This window comes from Chroicocephalus ridibundus, chromosome 6, assembly GCF_963924245.1.
Source record: "Chroicocephalus ridibundus chromosome 6, bChrRid1.1, whole genome shotgun sequence".
Taxonomy (NCBI): Eukaryota; Metazoa; Chordata; class Aves; order Charadriiformes; family Laridae; genus Chroicocephalus; species Chroicocephalus ridibundus.
Window position 1 is genome coordinate 43,853,662 of NC_086289.1, and position 21,906 is coordinate 43,875,567.

A 21,906-nucleotide genomic window follows, 5' to 3' on the forward strand; every position below is an offset into this window, starting at 1 on the left:
CCCCCCCACCGGCACCTGGCTCCGTCTGTGCAGTGCAGCCGGTTGCACAACGCCCCTCGCGTGGGTGGGGGTGCGACGCAGGTCCCGCCACTCCCTGCCCGGGCATGAGTCAGCCGGCGGCCGGGAGCCGAGTGGGGCTCCTCTGCACGGGGGCATCGCTGTGGGCAAGCTCTGCCTGCTCAGAGGGGTCAAATCCACGGCCAGCCTTCAAGCCTTGGGGGTGGGACAGCATGTAACTAACTGCAGCAGCCCCAGATGGGGAGACCTTTGCACCCCAAAACAGCCTGGGAGCCATCACCGGGGGGGTTTTATGGGTGCCCATGGCATACAGCTCCCCAGGGATCCACAGCACGCGTGCATTCCCACCCAAGCTCTATCCCTGCGACACGTCCCACGGGTCAACAGTCCCGGCTGCCTGCAGGGAGGAACCAGCACCCATGGCAAGAGAGACATGGCCTGTCCCTGTGCGTTGGCAGGGCTGAACCTGGCAGATGGCCACAGGCACCCTCCTCCACTCCATAGAATATTTTTTTTATATATATATATATAATATATATATTAAAATTACATTTCTCTTTACAAAAACAATTCAACAAGGGGCCAGGGGACGGAGCCCATCGCCGAAGCCAGGGCACAGGCACCCTGGCAGGTCTGGGGCACTGGGCAGGCTCCCTTTCGGGGTGTCCCCTTCCCCCCACGCGGGGGCTCAGGCCAGAGTCCAGCAGCAGGTTGCGTGGGCCAGGGTGAGACGCGGGGGGGAGGCCCCGTGGCGAGATGCCTGCTCTGGATCCGATGCAGCTCGCCCCGTCCCCGCTGTCACCGCCTGTAAGGAGAGGAGAGGACATGAGCTCAGGAGGGGTGATGGTGCCAGCTGGCCAAGAGCAGCGTGGCATGGAGAACCCCCCCTCAAAAAATTGTCTGTGCCCCTACTTCTGGCGGGTGGTGCTGTAGGGATCGAGGAGGTGGGAGCTGGCCTGGGCCAGGTTCCAGTCGAACATCTCCAGCACCCGATGGCACTCGCCACGGGACTTCAGCCCCAGGCAGAAGAGCTGCTCCACCTGCAAGGGGACAGGGCACAGTCAGGGGGGTGACAGGGGTGCCACCACTCTCGTGGGAGTTGGGGCTGGGGGACGGGGGCGTGCGGTACCTTCAGGTACTGGATAGCCCGTTGGATGTTCCAGCCGTGGTTCTGCAGGGCTGCCTGGCACTCCTCGGTGGTCACACCGTGCACTGTGTCCTGCACCTGGGGGGAGCTTCTGGTCAGTGCCCGCAAGGAACCGGTGGCTGGAGCAGGGGGTCACCGGGGCTGCCCCCCACCTCGGCTCCATCCCTGGGGAGCACTGTCAGCCCAGAGCTGGGACCATCCTCATCCCTGGGATCTTCAGCCTCTCCTGGGCTCGGGTGCAGACTCCCAGCCACCACGGGCTCAGCTCAGAGAGCCTAAGGGGACTGCAGTGACAGCCACCTTCCTCCCCCCTCCCTCGGGTCGTGGGTAGGGCTAATTTGGGTTAAAAGGGCCTGCGATCCCCATTTTGGAGTTGCAGTGACACTTATTTCCCACTGCACGTCTGGGGACCTCTTGTAGCCAACCTCCTGAGGCTGAACTTGGGGAAACTAAGGCACAGGGTGGGGATCTTGCCCAAGCGAGCCCATGGCCACCATGTCCCCTTCTTGCTTGTGGACACCAAGGATGCCACTTACCAGCCGGATCTTGTCGGCGGGGCGGCAGCCGTCCGGCCCATCATAGACGATCTTCTGGAGGCTGCAGGAGGCTTTTACCAGGCACTTGGGCCCGGGGTTGCTGTTGTTGGAGGAAAAGTTGGCCTTGCAGTCTGGCAGTGGCTGCTGCACCATGGGACGGACGGTGGCTGTGGTGACCAGGCGGGATGCCGACACCTCCTCAGGGCTTTTGGCCTCCTTGAAAAACTTCTCATATTTGTCCAGGTAAGCAGGGCGCTCGGGCAGCAGGTAGTAGTGGGTGCTGCTGACCTTCTGCCCATCCTTCACGATGGGCAGGATGCAGGGTCCCTTGGAGCAGTCCTTGCCCTGTGCCTGGATGACCTTGGGGGTGGCATACTTGGGGTCAAGGGCGAAGCTCTGCGTGGTGGGCATGGGCTTCCCCGGCGAGGTGGAGAGGCAGGAGCAGAGGGCTGCACGTTGCTGGGGGGAGCCCACCTGCAGGGCCATGGGGCTGGGTGTCCGGGAGGTGGGCTGCGACAGCGGGTCCCGGGGGGGAATCTGGGGCGGCCGGTCTTCCTCGCCCCCCGAAGCTGGAGAAAGCTCCCCTGACCAGCGCCCGGGCTCATTGCGGCGTAAGGGCCGGGGTGGGATGGGGACACGGGGCGGGATTTGGGGTTTGTCGTCAGCGGGGGCAGCTGGTCCCAGGGGAACATTGAGCCTCTTCATGCACTCCTGCTGCAGCTCCTCAAAGAGCTCGGTGGTCTGTGTCAGGCTGGGCTGCTTGGGCTCCTTGGGGGGCAGGAAGAGGTTGTCCTCCAGCGCCGGTCCCCGCTCACCCTCATCCACAAAGCCGTAATTGGTCTTGCCCCGCCGGCTCGGGGGGCTGGTGATGGAGCAGACCTCGAAGTCATCCTCGTCCTGTGCCACATCATCATAGGCAGGCGGTGGGGGCAAGGGGCGGGCGTCCCAGTCCACCACTGGTGTGGGGTGGAGGGGCCGGGGTAGAGCCCGTGTGGGGCTCTGTGGTGGGGTCTTGTCCAGCAAGGAGAAGGCCTCCATGGCCAGCTTGACCAACGATGGGGCTGTCAGCTCCCCCACAGGTGAGGGACTACCTTGGGGCACCTCCTCCCCAAAATCGATGAGGGTCACTTCGCCACCTGCTGGCCCCTCACTTGCCAGTCGGCCGGGTTGCCGCTCGCCCACCTTGGTTCCCGGCACCCGTGCCGACGGCTTGACCGGTCGCAGACCCTTCCCTGCACCTGGCTTCTTCAGGCAGAGCTTCCGGAGACCCCCTGGCAGACCTTCCTCCTCCTCACTGACTGGATCGTAGCAGGGCTCTAGGAGGTGACAGAGAGGGATTGTGAGGACCCTGGGGTGCCCCTCCCCACCCCGCAGCCCCCCGGTCCCCTTCCCCCTGCCGGTCACCCCGCTCTGCATCTGTGTCCCCACCACAGATGTCATCACGCATAGGTGCACAGCAGTACCCAAGGGGTAGAGGGGGTGAAAGGAGCTAAGAGAGCAAAGAAGGGGGGGCACAAAGGAGAGAGAGCAGCACCCGAAAAAGCCCAACTTACTGGTGAGCAGGACGGTAGGCTGAGGTGGGCGCGGAGGCGGCTGCCCTGCAGGAGAAGAGAGAGCCCGAGAGGAGGGGAGGCACGGGGTGAGTGCGTGGGGCAAGCAGCAGCCGGGGCGCTCGTTAGCAGGGTGCATGCTTTGCTGTGTCTCCCGTCACCGGTGGAGTGCAGGGAGAATGCCAGCCGGAAGCCCCCCCAAGGGAAAATTGCAGGTTTAGGTGGGTTGTGGCACACGCGTGGCATCTGAGCTCCCTCCCCGTGGCAGCTCTAACGAGATCCCCCTGTACCGGGGAGCCCAGCCACGGGAGGCTGGAACGGGACAAGGGACCCGGACGAAGGGCAGCAGGGCAGAGTCCAGCCAGGCAGAGCCACCGGCCACCCACGCTGCTGCTAGTGGCACACGGCCAAGTGACAATGCACCCTGTCACCCCAGCTCCCCCCCAAGATTTGCAAAAAGCAAGTGGCAGCAAAGAGACAGAAAGGAGAGGGTCCAGCCCATCACCCTGGCAGCAGGGCACCAGGACGACAGCTTTGCGCAGTCGACAGGCAGGAGGAAGGGAAAAAACCACTCACTTTTAACCCTTCCTGGAAGCTGGGTGGGTCTGGCAGTGCTCGGGTCCACACCTAAAATGTCAGGAGGGTCCATGGGATTTCCCAGGTACAGCCTGTGGGGAGAGAGGAGGAGAGCACCCTGGGGTCAGCAGGGGCTGCGGGGGGACCCCTCGCTCCCACACCACGTCCCTCAGGACAGACACCCCACAGCCCCTCCACCACGCACAATGCCCCGGCGAGTACCATCCCTGAAAGCGTTGGGGCACCGCACGCCAGTGCTACGGCCCAGAGCCTGGTGCCATCCCAGTGTCACCCATGCCTCTGCAGCTCCATGTACATGACGTGCCCTACCCAGGGGACTGCAAACAGGGCGCCATGCCCAGGGTACTTTTGCAGGGTGCAGTGCCCGGGACACTCTTCCAGCACCAGGGTGCCACGGCCCGGTACGGCACGCCAGTGTGGTGCTGGGAGGCCTGGGCGAGCCGTCGCAAGCCAGGCGTGGTAAGGCAGGGAGCCGGCAGGAGCCGGCGCAGCCCGAAGGCCTGGGTGTGTGCCGAGCTCGGTGCGTTCTCGGCGGCCCGGGCAGCACGTACCCAGTGCCTGTGCCCACGCAGCGGGGCGCGGGGAGGCCTGCCGGGGCACGAGCCAGGTCCGCGTGCGTGGCGCCTCGGTTCAGCCCTCCCAGGGCCACCAGCACAGCCTGCGGCACAGGGCACCGTGGAGGTGGGGTCAGGCTGGGACTCAGGGCACCGGCAGAGCTTCCCTGGGGCTGGGATGCCCAACGGCAGTGGGGATCCCTATCCCAGAGGATGCACGGAGCCCAGCGCAGGAGGTGGTTCTACCCAGAGGGAGCTTTCCAGGCTTTGAAATCCTATCCTGCCCCCTACACACAGTCCTCCCACGTCCCCCCAGCCCAGTGCTGGCAGAGACCGCCCATGCTCCCTGCCCCAAGCCAAGGCGCCCCTGCCCACCGCCCCCCGGTGGGCAGTCCCACCTGGCAGGGGGGCATGGGGCGCCCTGGGGTGCAGGCACCCGACCCCCCCCCTCCCCATCACAGACCAACTGGGGTCTCTTTTGATGGAGCATGGAAGAAAAAAAGAGGATTTTGGTGGATTTTTTAAAGACGATTCATGCTGTTAAAAGTGTGAACACCCCTATCATGGTTCCCCTCCAACGCAGATGCTGAAAGGTGGGGGTTTAGCAGCCCTGGGACATCCTAAAAGCATTCGGTTAATGTGGCCACCTTTGGGGTGGTGCTTACTGATGTCCTCCCGTCCCAGAACAGCCATGAGGGGCTGCTGGGCTGGGAGAAGGTGCTCCCCCCCAAGACAGCGCCCCACAAGCACAGCAGCCCCCCACATCCCCGACCCCATTAGTAAGAAGAGGCAAGGGAGTTAGTCCAGCCACGGGAACCCTACCCGGAGCCACCATCCCCAGTACAGCAGGGGGCAGAGGGGAAGAGATGCTTCAAGGGAGGGGGCAGCCAAAGCCACGGCTCGCTCCTGTGCCCGGCAGGCAGCGGGGAAGGCAGGGAGCAGGCAGGGGATGCAGAGAAGTCAAAAAGTTTCTTACTCATCAATTTTATCGGGAAACCCCCAGCAGTGCTGCGGGTTGGTGTCTCCATGGCCTGTGTGGATGAAGCTGTTTTTAAGCGGCTGGCTGATGTCATGGGCCGACAGCCCTGCCACCGAGGTCACCGTGTTTCGGGGGAACTGGCCCACTTTTAGGGTCCGTTTATTCTGACCCCGCCACCAGTAATTCTCGGCCCTAAGGAATAAAAAGGACCTTGTTACCGACCAGGGGATGGGAGGGGGACACGCGCCTGCCCCGGTGATGGGGAGGAGGCGAGGTGACTCGCCCAAGGCCATGCAGGCAGGCGGTGGCACAAGCGGGAGGGGAACCCAGGTGCCCAGGATCCCAACCTTACGCTGGCAGCGCGCTCTGCCTCCCACCCTGCATGGCCCCTGCACTGGGAGGTGCCGGGGATGTGGGCGGCAGGGAACAAAGCTCCCTATTTGCACCCAAAAAGATATGCCCCTTCCTCCTCCTCCTCCTCCTCCCAGCTGCCTCAAACTATGCAGAAGCCTTGGGGTGCTGCCGGCATCGAGCTGCTCACTGCTTGTCCCCCTGTACCCCAGGCAGTGGGGGATGGCACAAAGGACGTCCACGGTGTCTGCTGGGAGATATCCCAGTTTTCAGGGGAAACTGAGGGGGGCACAACGGAGGGCAGGGGACTGGGGGGGTCTCCCTCGCTCCCTTCCTGTGTTATTGGTGAGCCCTGTGAAGGCTGGCGTGGGCAGGGGGAGATGGGCAGGCAGGCTGGGGGACTCAAGCTGCAAAACTTCTCGTAGCCACATGAGCAGGGTGGACAGGGTGCCGGTCCCCCAGAGAGCCCAGCGTGCCCCAGGAGCCAGCCAGGAGCTGCCTGCCTGCCCCAAGCTGCTGCCACCTCCAGGGTGGGGGGACAGGTAGGATGCAGGAAAGGGCACCCCTAGCGGTGCCCCTCACCCAGCCTATGCCAAATCAATGGCGGGGGGAGTCCTATCCTAAACACATCCTCTGCCCTCCTGCTCCCACCCGGTCCCCCCTCATCCCTGCCCGCTGGGGTCCCCCTGCTCCCCGCGGGCAGGGCACGCACCGGGCGGGGGGCGGCGTGCGGTGCCAGCCCGGCGAGGCTGGCACGGGCCCCATGGTTTCCTGGAGTCACCTGTGAGTCACCCCCGGCCACCAGCTCAGCCCTTTTCCTGTTTACCTTCCCCGCTCGCCGCCAACCAGCCGCCTTACTCAGCCCCGGGACCCCTCGGCGAGCCCGCGGCAGAGTCCAGCCGGTACCGAGCGCCCTCCCCTCGCCCGCGGCGGGCCGGGAGGGGGGCAGCCGGTTCCTCCCCTCCCCGACAGGTCCCCTCCGCTCGCCCTTCCCTGCGCCCCGACACCGCCGCATCCCGCCGGAGGGATGCTGCAGCCGGCCCGGTCCCTCCGCTTCCCCCCTTCTTCCCAGCCTCGTCCCACCGGATCCAGGCTCGGACCCCCAGCAAGAACCCGCTCCGGTTCTGCCCTCGCTTCCCCCCGAAAGCCCCCTCCCGCGGCCGGCTGGGTCCCCGGGGGGACTTTCAGGTAGGTCCCTGCCCCTGCCCACACACACGTACGCACGCCCGGCGCCCGCCGAACGACAGGCAGGGGCTTGAAAAGGGGTGGGGGGTGTTTACGGTGCCCCGGGCGGCCTCGGCGGGGCCGGATGAGGGCCCCCCCGGAGGAGCCCCCCCCTCCCCGCCAGCCCTCCCCTCCCTGCCCGGGCATCCCCGCCTGCAGCGCGGTGGGGGGCAGCCGCCCGGGGGGAAACTGAGGCACGGGGGAAGGGGCTCCCCTCCGGGCCCTTCAAGAGCACCGCCAGCCTCTGGCGTTCCTGCCACCCACCCCCGGCTGCAGAGCCCACCCCGCCCCGCCCCCCCAAAACGTGCCCACCGGGGACCACCGAGGACCGGCGTCCCCTGGGGAAACTGAGGCAGGGGAGGCTGCGCCCCGGCTCCACCGCGCTCCCGGCCCTCCCCGACCCATCGGCAACCCCCGTCACAGCCATGTCCCCCCCGTCCCGCTCCCGCCAACCTCCCACTCCATCCCCCCCTCCGCCCCGTGGTTCACCTGGGGCCGTCGGGGGGCGCGGGAGCGGGACCCCCAGCCCAGCCCGGCCGTGATGCGGCAGCGGGGACGATGTAGGCGCACTGGCGCGGCCGCGCCGCCCTCCGCCGCTCCTTCCCTCCCTCCCTCCTTCCCTCCCTCCGCCGACGCCGCTTCCCTTCCCCTCCCCTCCCCTCCCTGCAATTAAACCGCCAGACCCTGGGCAAGAGTCATCCCTGGCGGCGGCGGCCGGGGAGAAAGCCGGTCCCTGCAGACACACAAATCCGGCCTGAATCACCTCCGGGCCGTGACTAACGGCGGGGAGCCGGCCCCGGGAGGGGGCCGAGGGAAGGGGGGGAAGGACGGAGCCTTTCTCCTCATCCCCACGGGGCTGGGGTGGGGAGCGGCCTCCCGTGTGCCAGCGGGGCAAAGGGACACTGAGCGCCTTTGGGGAGCCTCTGCCGTCCCCGAGCTGGAGGAGGACGGGTACATGCTGGGATGGGGATGCAGGGACCAAGGGTCCTCTCAGTCCGCAGGTCCCCAGGGTGGCGGCAGGGGGTCGCCGTGCCCCAGGGTGGCTGACAGGGACTGAGAATCGACGCCCACAGCGCAGGGGGTGACAGGTCATACCACAGTGGTAGAGAGTCTCCCCCAGTGCCTCTCCCAGCCCAGTGACAACAGCACGTCCCCGGGTGCTGCTGGTGGCATGTCCCCACCGCTATCAGCAGGGAGAGGCCTTGTGGCGTGCGGTTTCCCAGGGCAAGGCTGGGGCAAACCCACGGTCACCGTGGGGTGAGTCAGCGGAGGCAGACCATTCAGGCAGGGCTGCGGTTGTGACCCCCCCACACCAGGGTGGCCCCACAACCCTGGGCTGCCTGGGGGATCATGCGCCTCCCAGGGGAGCCGGGGCAGCGGTGCCTGCCTGTGGGGTACATGGCCCAGGGTGCTGGGGGGGCAGAGCCCCCTCTCCTCATCCCTGTTCCCCACGGCTCTGCCAGTGCCTGCAGTCTCCCTGTTCCTGGGGTCCCCTGTCCCCACGCAGGCTGGCAGCCCTGAAGCTGGCAGCTGGTCCGTGCCCCCCCCGCAACACCTGTCACCCCTCCCGTGCAATACCTGCCCTCGATGACAGTGATGATGTCGTTCATCTGGATGTGCAGCTTGTCAGGCTCCTCGAAGTCCTGCAGTGCTCTCATGTCGGTGGGCTGCGCCTGGGGGGAGAGGGGTGTGAGGACAGGGGACAAAGCCACCCACGTCCATCCCTGCCCCATCTTGAGGCCAGCCCCAGCCCCACGCAGTGGAGCTGCAAAAACGAGCAAGAGACAGCATCACCACTCGTAGCCCCTCCTCAGCTGTGACATCCCTGGGGTGAGTGAGGACAAGGTGGCATCTGGGGTCCTGCTGTGACCATGTCACCACCTGCCACCTCCCAGCCTGCACGGCTGCCTGGCCTGAGCCCCTCTACATCACCTCCCATCTACTCTTAATGCTCGAGCAGAGACAGTGGGAGGGGGTGCTGGGGCCCCGTCCCCCTCCTTGCTCACCCACCTCCACCAAGAAGTCCCGCAAGGCCACGAAGGTGGGTCGGTCCTCAGGCTTGTGCGCCCAGCACTGCAGCATGACATTGTAGATGTCCTGGGGACAGTCCTCAGGCCGCGGCAGCCGCTCACCCTCCTTGTCTATCTTGTGCAGGATCTGTGGGGCAGGGAGTGCCGTCAGGGGGTCCCAGGTCCCCCCCAGCACTGCTGGGGACAGGCAGGGGGAGCAAGTCCCTGCTGTGCACCCACCTGGCTGCCATTGAGGCCAATCCAAGGTTCCTGCCCATAGGTGAACATCTCCCAGAGGGTCACCCCGAACATCCAGGTATCGCTGGCATGGGAGAAGGTGCGCGTCTTCAGGCTCTCAGGAGCACACCTGTGCAGGGAAGGACATCAGCATCAGGAGGCCATGGGTGCTGCACCCCCAGGATTCCCCCTTCCCAGTGCTCACCAGGCAAAGGGGACCTTGCGATGCTCCTGCATTACGTAGTGGTCGTCATTTTTGGGTAGGGCCCGCATCAGCCCAAAGTCCCCGATCTTGACCAGCTCGTTGGAGGCCAGCAGGATGTTACGGGCAGCCAGGTCGCGGTGGATGAAGCGCTTGGACTCCAGGTAGGCCATGCCCTTGGCCACCTGTATGGCATACTGGCAGAGGGTAGAGATGAGAAAATGGCCCTGGTTCTTCCGCAGGCGGTCCAGGAGGGAGCCCAGCGGGGCCAGCTCTGTCACCTGGGCATGGAGAGGGGACAGCAGGTCAGTCAGGCCAGGGACAGCCTGGTTGGGCTGGTTTCCAGCCTTCTTGTGTCCCACTGAGGATGCCAGCAGAAGACTCAGGGTACAGAAACAGCCTGGCTTTGATCACCTCATCACGTGGGACCCCCTCACGAGGTGGCATCGGGGCCAACCCCCCCAAACTCACCATCTTCATAGGGTGGGAGAGCACCACGCCATAGAGGCGGATGAGGTTCCTGTGGTCCAGGGAGTGCATGGCGTTCACCTCCCGGATGAAGTCGTCCAGTGCCTCTGGCTGGCTCAGCACATCCGTCTTGAGGCATTTCACCGCCACATTCAGCTACAGTTAAAGCAGGAATGAGCCCCGAAGCATCTTATTCCCCGGGTGGTCCCCACTGCCCAGCTCCCCCCACCATGAACAGCCCCTCACCGTCTTGCCGGCAGGTGTGCACCACTCGCCGCGACGCACAACGCCAAAGGAGCCGTCGCCCAGCTTCTCAAAGAGCGAGAGGTCCCGCTCCCGCACAAGGCAGGTGAGGGAGTGCTGGCCCCCGGCTTCGGGGGGCGGTGGCGTGGGGGGCTTGCGGAAGGTGCTCTGGGGCTGGGGTGGCAGCTCCGACTCAGGGCGCTTCCCACTGAACACCTGTGGGACATGGAGGCAGGTGAGACATGGGCACAGAGATGCCCCAAGCCCTTGGGTCTGCGAGTGAGCAGTGCTGGGACAAGCCCCTGCCAGGGCTGTACACTCTGGAACCTAATGATGACTCCTAACTGGTGATTACCCAGGGCAGGCTGGCTGTGGGAGCAGGCCCTCCTCCTCCAGCTGCCTGCACGCTGAGCTGCCATTCCTGTGGAGGGAAGGGGTTGCGTTTCTCACAGCAGCCCCGGCAAACCAGGCCGGTAGCTGGAGGGCCCTGGGCTCTCCTTGGCCAGGCTGCAGCCACACAATGTGCCTGGGCACGAAGCCAAGAGAAACCTCCAGCTTGGGCTGAGTGCGGTGACACATCCCTGCAGCGATGTGGGCTTTGCAATATGTGCTGCTGCCACCGCCAGCTCAGAGGGGACAAGGACAGGCTCTCTCCCTCTCCCTCCCTCTCCCCCAGTAAGGACGGATGATGTGCCCCACAGGAGATAGGGTCCATCCCAGCCTCGGCAGCCAGGACCCATGTGGGGTACGCAGGGGCTGGGCCCGGCATGTGGCCGGGGTGGGAGGTGGCATTTCTGTGCCCGGTGCGAGGCTGAGTAGCCTTCTATTAAAAGCCCGTCCCAGCCCAGATGAGTCACACAGGGGAGAGGCCACGACCCAGCACCCAGCTGGCAAGCATCCTGCTTTTTTGGGGGGTGCAAGGTGCCAGGGGGTGCCAGGGTGGCAGCAGCACTAGCTTTGGACAGGATGGCATCAGGAGCACACATGAGCATCCCAAGGTCCCCTACCCTGCAGGCATAAGGCTGTGTCCCCTCACTGTGAGGCAGAAGGGTGCGCAGGGGGACGGGCAGTGATGCTGCCCACACAGCTGGCTGGGGTGAGCACAGGCTCTGTGTCTCATTCATTAGCTGAAAACGAGTTTCATGGCAAAGAGGCAAATAACACGAGGGAAATGAATTTCCTGGAGTGGCAGGGCCATCCTTCACTGGGAAGTGACCCAGGAGCCTGCATGGGACCAGGGCGCACGCTGTCAGGGTCACACTGCAGGCAGGGCATGCATGGCAGGGGCTTATGCCCATCTCCCTGCCAGCCCCCAGGGACTGGTGGCATGGGGTGAGCCAGGCACCAGGGAAGAGCATGGGGAGAGGTCCAGCTCCTCCTGCCTGCCTCAGTTGCCCTGTCACACCTGCCCCTCTCCCATCCTCTACCTTGCTCATCCAGGATTTCCGCTTGCACATGGCTTTCCTCCGCTTCACCGCCTCCCACAGCCGCCGCTGGCCTGCGGGACACAGGGACGCAATGACTACCACTGACCCAGCTTGGAGAGGGGCTCCTCTCCAGCCCCATGGACCACATGATCCTCTGGGCTCCCCAAAAGATGCTGTGCAGCCAGCCAGGAGTACGGGGGAGGTCTAGGGGGGGAGATGTACGCACCGGGGCGTCCCATGCCGATCTTCTCGAGATCCTCATTTTTGACGTACTCGAAGTGGGAGAGGCGGGTGACATTGAGCTCGTCCCGGATGCGCAGAAAGTACTGCTGCAGCTGCAGCTCGGTGAGCAGCTCCAGCAGCCAGTCCGTGCCCTCCTCCGCCTGCATGCTACAGCTCAGCCTCTGCTGGGACACCGCGCCAGGTTAGGGGGGACTCTGCCCCACTCCCCTCTGCCCAGTCCCCCCTGGGGGAGTCACCTGGAGGGGCTGAGAGCCAAGGCTGGGGTGCTGCCTGGGTTGGGCGTGAGGGATGCCAGCAGGACTCATCTCCTGAGCCTGTACCCAGCTCCCCAGGGGGGCCAGGAGAGGTTCCCCATCAGCAGGAACCCGGGCACAGGCAGGGACCCCTGCTCTGCCTTGTCGTGCCCATAGAAACACCAGCCCTCTGCTCCAGTGCCTGTCCCCAGGCAGCAGTGCCAGGGACACAGGATGGGGCAGAGCCTCAGGATGGATGTGTCCAGCAGCGGTCCCCAGCCAAAGGGTACCCCATGCCTGGCCCTGTGCCTGCCAGGCTCCCTTTGCCCAGCTGGAGGGGCTGACTGGGAAGGGGACAGCTGTCCCCAGCAGGGACAGGCACCTCGTCACTGCCACTTGGCCACCTGGCATCCCCACACACCTGGCCAGGCTGCATCACAGAACCATGGCAGGCCTCCTCCGCCACGGGTGGTGGCACCTCACCGGGCAGTCACAGGGAGGGGGCAGACAGGGTCATCAGAGCCTCTGGGGGATCCTGGTGTCCCCGGGACTGACGCATAAGGCACCCCAGTGCTGCCGGCATCACCCCCCCGAGCTGTGCCAGGGCACAGGGAGGGAGGGAATGGGGCCAGGTCTCACCCACAGTTCCCCAGTGTCCCCCCCTAAACATGTCTGCTGCAGCCCCCCATCCCAGATCTCCCCGCTTTTATCGCCACCTTTCTGGGAAGGGACACGGCTCTGCCTCCCACTGCCGAGAGCTGGGACCCCCCAGCCCCACAGCAGGGCAGCCCCCTCCATCCTCTCCTCGTTCCACAGGAGACAACGTGGCCCCCGGCGTCTTCGCCCCCCGCGCTCGGGTCCCTTGGCTGCGTCACCGCAATTACAACCCTCGGCACTGGGCTAAAAATACGGCGGGTGCGGCAAGCAGCTGGGCACGGGGGCGCACGGGGGCATGCGGGGCGAAAGCAGCCGCCAGCTTTCGGCACGGCGATGGCCGGTCCCCTGCCCACCAGGCGACGGGGACAGGGCCGGGTGACGGCCAGCATAGGGTCTGCCCGGGGCGGGGGTCGGCACTTACTCGGTAGAAGCGGAAGCGGGTGAGGAAGGGGAAGGATCGGCGCAAAGCCTGGAAGCGTCGCATCCTGCCTGGCTGCCCGCCGCCGGCCCCTGGCACCGTCGATGTCCCTTCCCCGGCGTCCCACGGCAGAGCCCGCTCAGCGCCGCCGGGGCAGCCGCAGCCCCGTCATCTGGGCTACGGAGATGCCCCCCAGACGTGCTCGCCCCATATATTCCCCCCCAGGAGCGGGCAGGGGGGCTCGGGGCGTCCGCCGGCCGGACGCAGGCTGTGGCTCTCTCCCCCTCCTTCCGTCCCGCTCTCGATCCTCCCGGCCGTCCCTCCTCTTCCCCAACGCAACGGGGCCGGGGAGGCGGGAGGGTGCGGGGGGGGCGCGGGGGGCGACGGCAGGCAGGGCCGGGGGTCACCCCCGTGGCTGGAGCCGCTTCCCGGGGACCCCGGCCGGCAGCGGGGTTCGGTCCCAGCCGGCTGCTCGCCCAGCGCTCCCCGGGAGGGGTTATTTTCGGCCGGGGCTGGGACGCGCGCCCAGGGGGCCGGGCTCCCATCAATGTGCCGCTTTCTCCCTTGTTCGGCGGGCTCCGGCAGCTGGGAGCCTGGACCCCCGCTCCCATTTCCATGGAAACTCGCCCCGGCCTTGGGAAATGCTCCCGGGCCTCAGTTTCCCCCCCAGGAAGCGGGGAGGGAGGGAGAGGAGACATCCGGCTCTCCGCTCCCCAACCGAGGCCACAGGCACGATGCCAGGGCGATGGGCACCGCGGAGGGGGGGGAGCTTCTGGCTTGGGAAACGAACCCGCTGCCCAGCTGCCAGCCCCCGCAGGGCTCTGCCGTGGGGTACCACCAGCACCCTGGAGCTCGCTCCCCTTCCCTAGAGCTGTTGTCCACCCATGGGCTCCCTGGGGGGAACAGCTGGCCGCGCCAGCAGCTGCGGCGTGAGAGAGGAAAGACCTGCGGCAACCTCTTGCTGCATCCCCCGCCTGCCTGGCCCCCCCAAACTGTGGCACCGCTGTGCTGGGGGGCAGCTGGGAGGGGGTTAAGTGCATCCCCAGGCTCAAAGGAGCCTCCGTTGTGGCTCCCACCACCCCACCGGGATCCCAGCTGGCACCCGGCGGCACAGGCACCCGGCACAACAAGCCCATTGACTGGGGACACCCGGGCACGGTGCCCTCGGCACCAACCTCTGCCACGCGCCAGCTCCCCCCTCCCTGGCCCAGGGGACACCGGGGATGCGGGGGGTTCCCTGCCCTGAAACGGTGCATCACCCTCATCAGCCGGTACTGGCACCCACGGGGGCTGGCGCCGTGCCTCCTGCACCCCAGCCCACCTCCTGCGCCCCCAAACCCTGGGTACGACTGCTCAGTTCAGCCCCTGCACTGGGAATACTGGTCTTCAAAAGGGAGCGGGGAGACTCAGCCTCTCCAGCTATGCTAGGGGAGGCTCCGTACCTCAGTTTCCCTCTCTGTGACAGACCCACGGGTGCAGGGATTAACACCGAAACGTCCTGCCAGCAAACCCCCATCCTGGGGAGAGTCACAGATGCCCGTCCAGGCCCCACGAGCCAGCAGGCGGCAAAGACTCCCGGCGCAGGTGCCACTCGGCCCCCCGTGCCCTGCACACACGCCATGCCGTGTACACCCACCCCTGCATCCCCAGGGATGCACCCTACGTGCACCCAGGCTCATGCACAGGTGGTGACGACTCTCACGTGCACCCTGGGACCACACAGGCGCATCCCCCTGCACACCCCGTGCGCCTCCCGCCACCTGCACAACCGCAGCCGCCCCCCCATGCACGCGTCACCTCCGCGCACCCCCCCCTCCTCAGGCCGCACGTGCGCAAACACACCGGTGCCGCACAGCCGCCGGCACCCCATCGTCCCGCTCCCCCGCCTCCGCCTGACACACACCTGGAGCCGCCTGCACCCCTGCGCGCCCACGGGTGCCTGCCCCCGGCATGGCATGCTCCTGGTCTCCATGCTTGCCCAGCATCACGCACGGCCATGCCCCCCGCCTGAGCTGGCACACGGGTGGCCAAGCCCCCCCGAAATCACTCCTACCCACAACAACACCCCAACACCTGCCCTACACCCCGAGGCAGCTGCACCCTCCACATGTACCTACATGTTCCCTACCCCCTCTCCCAACACCCCCACGCACAGCCTGACCAACCTCCCCCCCCACTGACACCCCGACATGCAGATGGCAGCCTGCAGGGCCACCATCCTTTGCCGGGCACTGTGGTCCCCCCCTCCGAGCTGTGCCAGGCCTGGCCGAGCTGCGTTGCCGCACATCGTTCCACCGTACCTCAGTTTCCCCAGCAAGAAGGAACAGGCAGCCCCACTGCCGTGGGTCAGGACAGGAGTGCAGCCATGCAGGGCGATGCTGTCCCCATGCCACAGGGTACCACAAGTGCCAGAGAGGGGAGGTGACATGCAGGGACCCCCCCCCAGCCCCATGCCAGCTGCCGACCTGCGCCCCACAGCGGGAGCCTGCCCCCCCTGGGGACACCCAGTCCGTCCGGGTGCCCCCTGCTGCTCCCCCTTGTCACGTCCCCCCGCACTGACCCGCCGGCATGGCATGCCCGGGACGATGTCCTGCCGGGGGGATGGCATGGGGTGCCCGCTGCCCGGCCGCAGGACCCGCTGCCCGGTGCTGTCCGAGAAGCTGTGGGGCAGGGGGCCGAGCATCTCCTCCTCCTCCTCGGTGCTGCTCAGGCGCTGGTAGTCGCATCTCTCGCCCATGGCCGGGGTGGCAGCGGCAGCTGCGGCGCGGTGGCGAGCGGGGGGCTCTGCGGAGACGCCCGTGCCTGCCTGGGGGTGGTGAGGGCTGGAGCCAGGCTCGGGATCACATGGCAGAAAGTTGCTGCAGTTCCGGAAAACAGCAAGAGGGTGAAGGTGACCGCAACCGTGATGGAGGGGAGGGGGGGATGGAGGGATGCAGAGGAGATGGGGAAAAGAGAAGGGGGAGGCAGCCCCTCAAGCGTCCATCCTCACCCCAATCCCAGCCTGGCACCGCTGTCTTCCTCCCGGCTCAGCAGCCCAACTGGCTGCCTGCTGTCCCCACTCCGGCACCCGAGCAGAGAGGCGGTGGCATCACTGCCAGCCCCAGCGCCGTGCTCGCAGCCCCCTTCTTCCCCCACCCCGGCACGGTGCAGCCCACCAGCGGGGATGCGGCGCAGGCAGCCAGGCGGAGGAGGAGAATGAGGGGGGAGCATCGTCCAGCAGCCGGGGCTCTGTGGCAAGCGGGGTGGGTGAGGAAGCACCATAACCCCCTCCTGAGCACCTGCAGAGGGGTGGGGGAGCTCTGGGGCTGGCAGCATCCCCAGCATCCCTCCTGCTTCCCTGCGCTGGCGGAGGGGGATGGGATGCACTGGGAAGATGGCTGCTCTGCAGCAACCCGGCAGCGTTGGCGCAAGCACAGCAGGGCCTAGAGAGCAGCCAGGCCCTGGAGGGTGCTGCCGGGATGGCAGCCCGGGGGGGGCATGCCAGGAGGACTCCTTCTGGGATCAATCCTCCCCCCCAACCCCCTCGGAGGGAGCTGCGGGTCTCCTAGACCTCTGCCAGGCGCTGCACCAAGCACAGCCCCCAGCAGGGGCAGGTGGCACAGGGAAGTCACCCCCCTGGATGGGGAACCCCCCACCTGCACATCGGGACTGCCCCGCACCCCAACACTGCCTGGCCGCAGCCCCTCTCTGAGCCCCCCAGGCCAGAGCTGCAAGGGGGCTGAAACCGGGGGGGGTGCTCTGCAGCCCCTCAGGAGCGGTCTGTCCTTTGGGGCATGGCACAGCCCCAGGGACCAATTTGCTCTTCATGAAAATGCCATGGGGCACAGTGCCCCATCCCGACCCCCGGAAGTGCCCCCAGGACCCCCCCACCTCCGCTGCACCCCCACACCTGCCTCCCCCGCCATCCTGCCCAAGACCCTGGTGCAGCCAGAGGAGTGACACCAGTCTGTCACCGTGCCAGGGCAGGGGGCACGATCCCATCCTGCCCCCGCCCCCCCCCCCGGAGAAACACCCCCAATCCTGGGGGGCACCCGCCCTGGCTCGGGGGGCTCAGGGGGGCCGGGCGGGGGCAGCCCCTCGGCGGCTCCTCCTGCCATACCACGGAGGTGAGCTCAGCCGCGCAGCCGGGGCAGGCCGAGCCCGCGGCGTGGGAGCAGTGAGCCGCCCCCGCGTGCGGCCCGCCGGCGTCACCGCGCTGGCACGCCACGGGCCGGTGACTGATGCACATGCTATGCCACCTTCCCTCCGGCCCCAGCTGCCCCGCGCTGCCCCAAAACCCTCGCCAGCCTACCCCACCAGAGCGATGCTGCGGGGTCCCCACGCCGAGAGGGGACAAATCCTGCCCCCACAGCCCCGGGCACGGATTTGTGTGACCCCCACCATGTGTCGGGTCCTCCTGGCATGCCCGGGCTCAGCTGAAACCCAAACGATGAGGTCCCCTGCGAGGGGACAGATGGCATCGCAGTATGCCACCCCTGACCCACCTGCCTGCGCTTCCCTCCCCAGAGGTCTCCCACCACAATGACAGCTGCTGGACAGGGCACACTGTCCCCTGGCCGCCCGGGTGGTGACAGTCACACCGACCATAGGGTGTGCCTCCCCTCCGTGGGGCCACCAGACCTGTGGGACACCACACTTGGTCCTGCATCCCTTCCAGAATCCCTGGGGACCGGGGACACAGCATCCCCCATGTCCTGCGGCCACCACCCCGCACAGAGGACCCTGGGAAGCGGCGGGTCCCCAAAACCATCTCCCAGCGGAGGATGAGGTCCCCCACTCACCTCCGGCACATCACCCCGCTCGCTGTCACGGCCCGCCTGCCACCTTCCTGGTGGCCGTGTCACCTGGAAGTGATCTCACCGGCTGTGGCGGCAGCAGGGCCAGCTGCGCGGCACCCCGGGCTGGCTCGCTCAGCCCTGGCGGGGCCCCGGGGGCGGCCCCAAATTGCGGTGACACACTCCCGGTCCCGGCGGCCGTGGCGCAGGCGTGCGGGCACGCACATACCCAGGCGTACGAACGCACCCCGCTCCCGCCGGAGACAGGGCTGCCGGCTGCAGCATGCCTGCTTCCACCATGCTGCTGCCACCCACCCACCCGGGGACTGTCCCCAGCCCCTTGGTGGATAGCACCACCCCACATCCCCGCCATGGGACCCCGTACCGCTGGGTGTTTCGCCTCCCTCGGCGCTGGCATATGATGCTGCTCGCTCGGCCAGCTCGGGCAAGCAGGAGGTCGCGGGGGGCCGGCACGGAGGGCCGGTGACCCCCGTGGTGGGGGTGGCCGGGGAGGCCGGAGTGCCAGCTTCCCCCCTGCTGCTGCCTCCGTGGTCCCAGAGCCTGGCCCCATGGCCAAATCCCGATGGTCAGCACAGAGTGTCCCCCACTCTGAGCCCCTGCCCGCAGCAGCGGCTGTTCGGGAAGGAGAGACGCAGCCAGGCAGGGGGAGGCCCCCCCACCCTGACAGAGCCCGGCGCAACCCCAATCCCCTCCCTAAGCCTCTTTCCTCCACTAAATCCCCTCCGCAGGTCGAGCCGGGCCGAGCTGAGCCTACCCTGTGCCTCCCCGGCGCAGGCTGGGGACAGGCAGGAATTTCTGACCCCCACCTCAGCCCCAAGTTCTGTCACCAAGGCAAGGGACCCAGTGTGGTGTTTTGGGGGACAAGCAGGCAAAGCAACACCCCCTGGCACCCACAGCGCCCTGCCAACCCTCAGCTCCGCGCCCGCAAAGGGGAGAGGGCAGCAGGCTTGGTGTCACTGAGCCTTGGCATCACCGCCCCCAAGGACAACGCCACTGTGGGGATGCTGCCACCCTGCCCCCGCGCAAGGCCAGTTCGCACGCCCTGGCCCCCGCGCTCCTCTCACCTGGGCCGCGGTGGTGGCGCTGCAGGGGTCCCTCGGCAGTGCCAGCCCCGGTGTCACCGCGATGTGTGAGGGGACACGGCGTCAGGGCTCAGCCATGGGGCTGGCAGGGCTGCGGTGACACCAGCTGCGGGGTCCCCCTGGGGCGAAGCGGGAGGGAGAGGTCAGGATGGGCCCCTCAGTTTGGCATCCCCCCCTCTGCCCAGCCCAGACCCTCCAGACTCCCTGGGGACCAAGGGGTGGGAACGTCTCCCTGCACCCACAGCCACCCCCTGCCCTGCCCAGGTGGCTGAAAGAGCCTTTGTGGGGTCCTGCCAGGGAAGGGGGGGGGGACCAAAAAACACCCTAAGCTCTGGGTCCAACTGTCCCCTCTGCCCTAGGGGTGACGGCAGCGATACCCCCAACCTCACACCGCTGCAAAACATGCCCTCGGTGCGGGTGGCAGCTGGCATGAAACAAGTTTGCCAGGTCTCAGGCCAAATGGGCACAAAGCCACATCCCTGCCGCAGCATCTCCCCTCTGTGCTGGGAGCAGGGGAGGTGGGACCCCCGGAGCTGGTGGAGGTGAAGACTCACCTCCCCCCCCCCCGCCGCCACTCCCCCAGCACCAGCATGGAGCAGCACCCTAGCCAGACCATCCAGCATCTGCTGGTCATTAGCACTAATTGACAGCAGCCTAATTAGCCAGGCTGCATCAAGCGGGCAGTGTCCCCCTGGGGCTGCTCAGCAGAGGGCTGAAGCAAGACTTTCTCCTTAAAGCCTTCCTGTCCCAGCAGGGGCTGCGTGTGGGGCAGAGTCTCCTGCCCCCCAAAACCCACACGAGCGGGTAATGCCCCCCGGGATGCCGTGCCCCAGCCAGCTACTATCCCTTGTGGGCACGACCAGAGTGAAAACCCCTGTGCTCCAGGGGCAGGATGGAGCCTCTCAGGGGGAAACTGAGGCACAGAGTGATGTCTGGTCTGCAGGGTGGCTGTGACAGTGCTCGGCTACAAGCTCCCAGTGGTTCCTGGTCCTGTGGGGGCTGCTCTTCTGCCCACAGAGGCCCTCCGTGCCCCAGGGCAGGCTGAGTCACGGTGGGACAGCAGCTTGGCAGCTGCCTGAGGAGGAAGAGGGAGGCATCGCCAGCACCCCCCAGCCATACCCACAATACCCCGCCGGCAGGGCTGGCCCACGCCCTGCGCTAACGAATACCGGGCTAACGAGGCCTGAGTAGCTCCAGGAGTTGGTAACAGGTTGCACAGCCCGAACAGCCCCCACCCCACACCCCCAGGGCTGGGGGGTGCAGAGGCTGCTTCAGCCCCTCTCCCTGCAGGGAGAAGTGGGCTCAGGGCCAGCAGCGGGACCAGGGCTGCAGCCCAGGGTGGGCCTGTAGCACCGGGGACCCATCCAGGACTGTCTCCCTAAAGAGGGGAGATCAGACCTGCTCAGAGACACCCCTCCAGGCAGGTCATGTTCTAAGGAGAGTTTTGCAAACTCTGGCGCTGAAAACCTTTGTTCAAGGGCTTTGCCCTGAGCCAGCTGAGAAACGGGAGGATGCACAACCCCCAGATCCCGCAGCACCTGATGAAGGGGGACCCACCTTGTGGGGCGGCGAGCTGACGCCGGAGCCCCACAGCACCAGGGCACCCTGCGCCAGGGAGGCGAGTGCGTGGGGAAGCGGCACTGCCGGGCTCTGCCCCGGCCTGTCCTGCCCAGACGGCCCAGCCCCGGCACGGCCTCCAGCCCACGGCTGGCGGCAGCTCCGTGGGCAGAGACGCTGCCCCTGCCCAGGCTCCTCCGGCCGCCTCCAAACCCCCTCCCCAGCTTGCAGAGCAGTTGAGGGGTGCGACCACGCCAGGAGAAGCTGAGCAGAGTCCTCCCGGTGTGGTGGGATCCTCGCCTAGGCTGTCGGTGCCACTTTACCAAGTTTAACTTTAAGGTTTTATTAAAAAAAAACAACCCCAAAACAAACAACCCCAAAACGACAAAGCCAGAGGCTCCCCATGCCTCACCGCTGCTCCGGGTTTGGGCAGCAGCAGGACACCCCGAGGCGCAGGGCCGGCCCCGGAGGACAAGGATCTTCTGTTCAACGCCAGAGCTCCCACGAGCCCGGGGAAGAGGAAGAGCAGAGCAAAGCCGCCTTTTCTCCAGGAAAAAAACAACCTTCCCCCGGCTTCCGCTACGGTTTGAGGCGGTTCAATAGCACCGGGCACCCACTCGCACCAGGCCCGGCTGCCTGCTGTGCCCTGGGCAGGCAGGAGCAGGGTGTGGGGGGGTCGGGCATGCTGCCGGCAGGGGCTCAGCAGCCCCGCAGCGCCCGGGCACGACGGCAGTCCCGGCAGCCCGCAGTGCTGCAGGGCATGGTGCCAGCAGCGCCCGGTGAGGCGCAGCGGGCACACGCCGACCCAGGCAGTGCCGCAGTGCCAAAATCCTGAAAACACACCCACCCACCCACCCCTCTGCCCCCCAAAACAAGGGATCACGCCTCGCTCCTCACCTCTGTGCTCACCGCCGCTGCCACCGCATCCTCGCACCGCATCCGCAGCGTCACCGATGGGAGAGGATGGGCACGGCGGTGCTCCGGACAGATGTCATGCCAGGCGGGATGCGCTCGCCCACCTGCCGGGGCGGGGTGCGCTGGTCGACGCCGACGGGGTGGGATCCCCCGCGGGGTGGCGGCGGGGGGCACCGGCTCCTCACACCCGGGCGGCCCTCCTGCGGCTCTGCCGGTGGGCCGGGGTGCGGGTGCCGGGGGTGCCGGCGAGGTGCTCCTGCTCCCCCGGGTAGAGCTCGCCCTCCTCCTGCACCCCTCTCTGGGCCTCCCCCTCCTCCTGCCGGCCCCGCCGCACCCACCAGCGGGCTCGGGCCGGGGGGGTCACCTCCCGCCGCCCCCCGCCCCGCTCCTGCTGCGCCCGCCGGCTCAGGCCCTGCTCCTGCCCGACTTTGGAGCCGCGCTCCTGCACCCCCCGCACCGCTCC

General features: G+C 67.0%; 1 protein-coding gene across 9 annotated transcripts; it reads right to left on the reverse strand.

The window, feature by feature from the left end:
* Nucleotides 1-510: 510 nt before the first annotated feature.
* Nucleotides 511-21,722, reverse strand: TNK2 (tyrosine kinase non receptor 2). 9 transcript variants are annotated; one of them, XM_063337447.1, is made up of 18 exons: nucleotides 21,426-21,722; nucleotides 18,954-19,090; nucleotides 15,654-15,951; nucleotides 11,769-11,946; nucleotides 11,543-11,613; nucleotides 10,119-10,331; nucleotides 9,876-10,028; nucleotides 9,408-9,685; nucleotides 9,206-9,332; nucleotides 8,967-9,113; nucleotides 8,535-8,629; nucleotides 5,379-5,573; nucleotides 3,828-3,919; nucleotides 3,255-3,299; nucleotides 1,702-3,017; nucleotides 1,148-1,243; nucleotides 931-1,058; nucleotides 511-823 (listed from the first exon to the last, which is right to left on the reverse strand). In XM_063337447.1, exons 3-18 carry the CDS (start codon nucleotides 15,828-15,830, stop codon nucleotides 817-819), a joined length of 3,318 nt encoding a protein of 1,105 aa, XP_063193517.1. In that variant the 5' UTR covers nucleotides 15,831-15,951; nucleotides 18,954-19,090; nucleotides 21,426-21,722; the 3' UTR covers nucleotides 511-816. The 9 variants fall into 9 exon arrangements, with proteins under 9 accessions (XP_063193517.1, XP_063193518.1, XP_063193521.1 ...); XM_063337448.1 differs by lacking the exon at nucleotides 18,954-19,090; XM_063337451.1 differs by lacking the exon at nucleotides 15,654-15,951.
* Nucleotides 21,723-21,906: the final 184 nt, after the last annotated feature.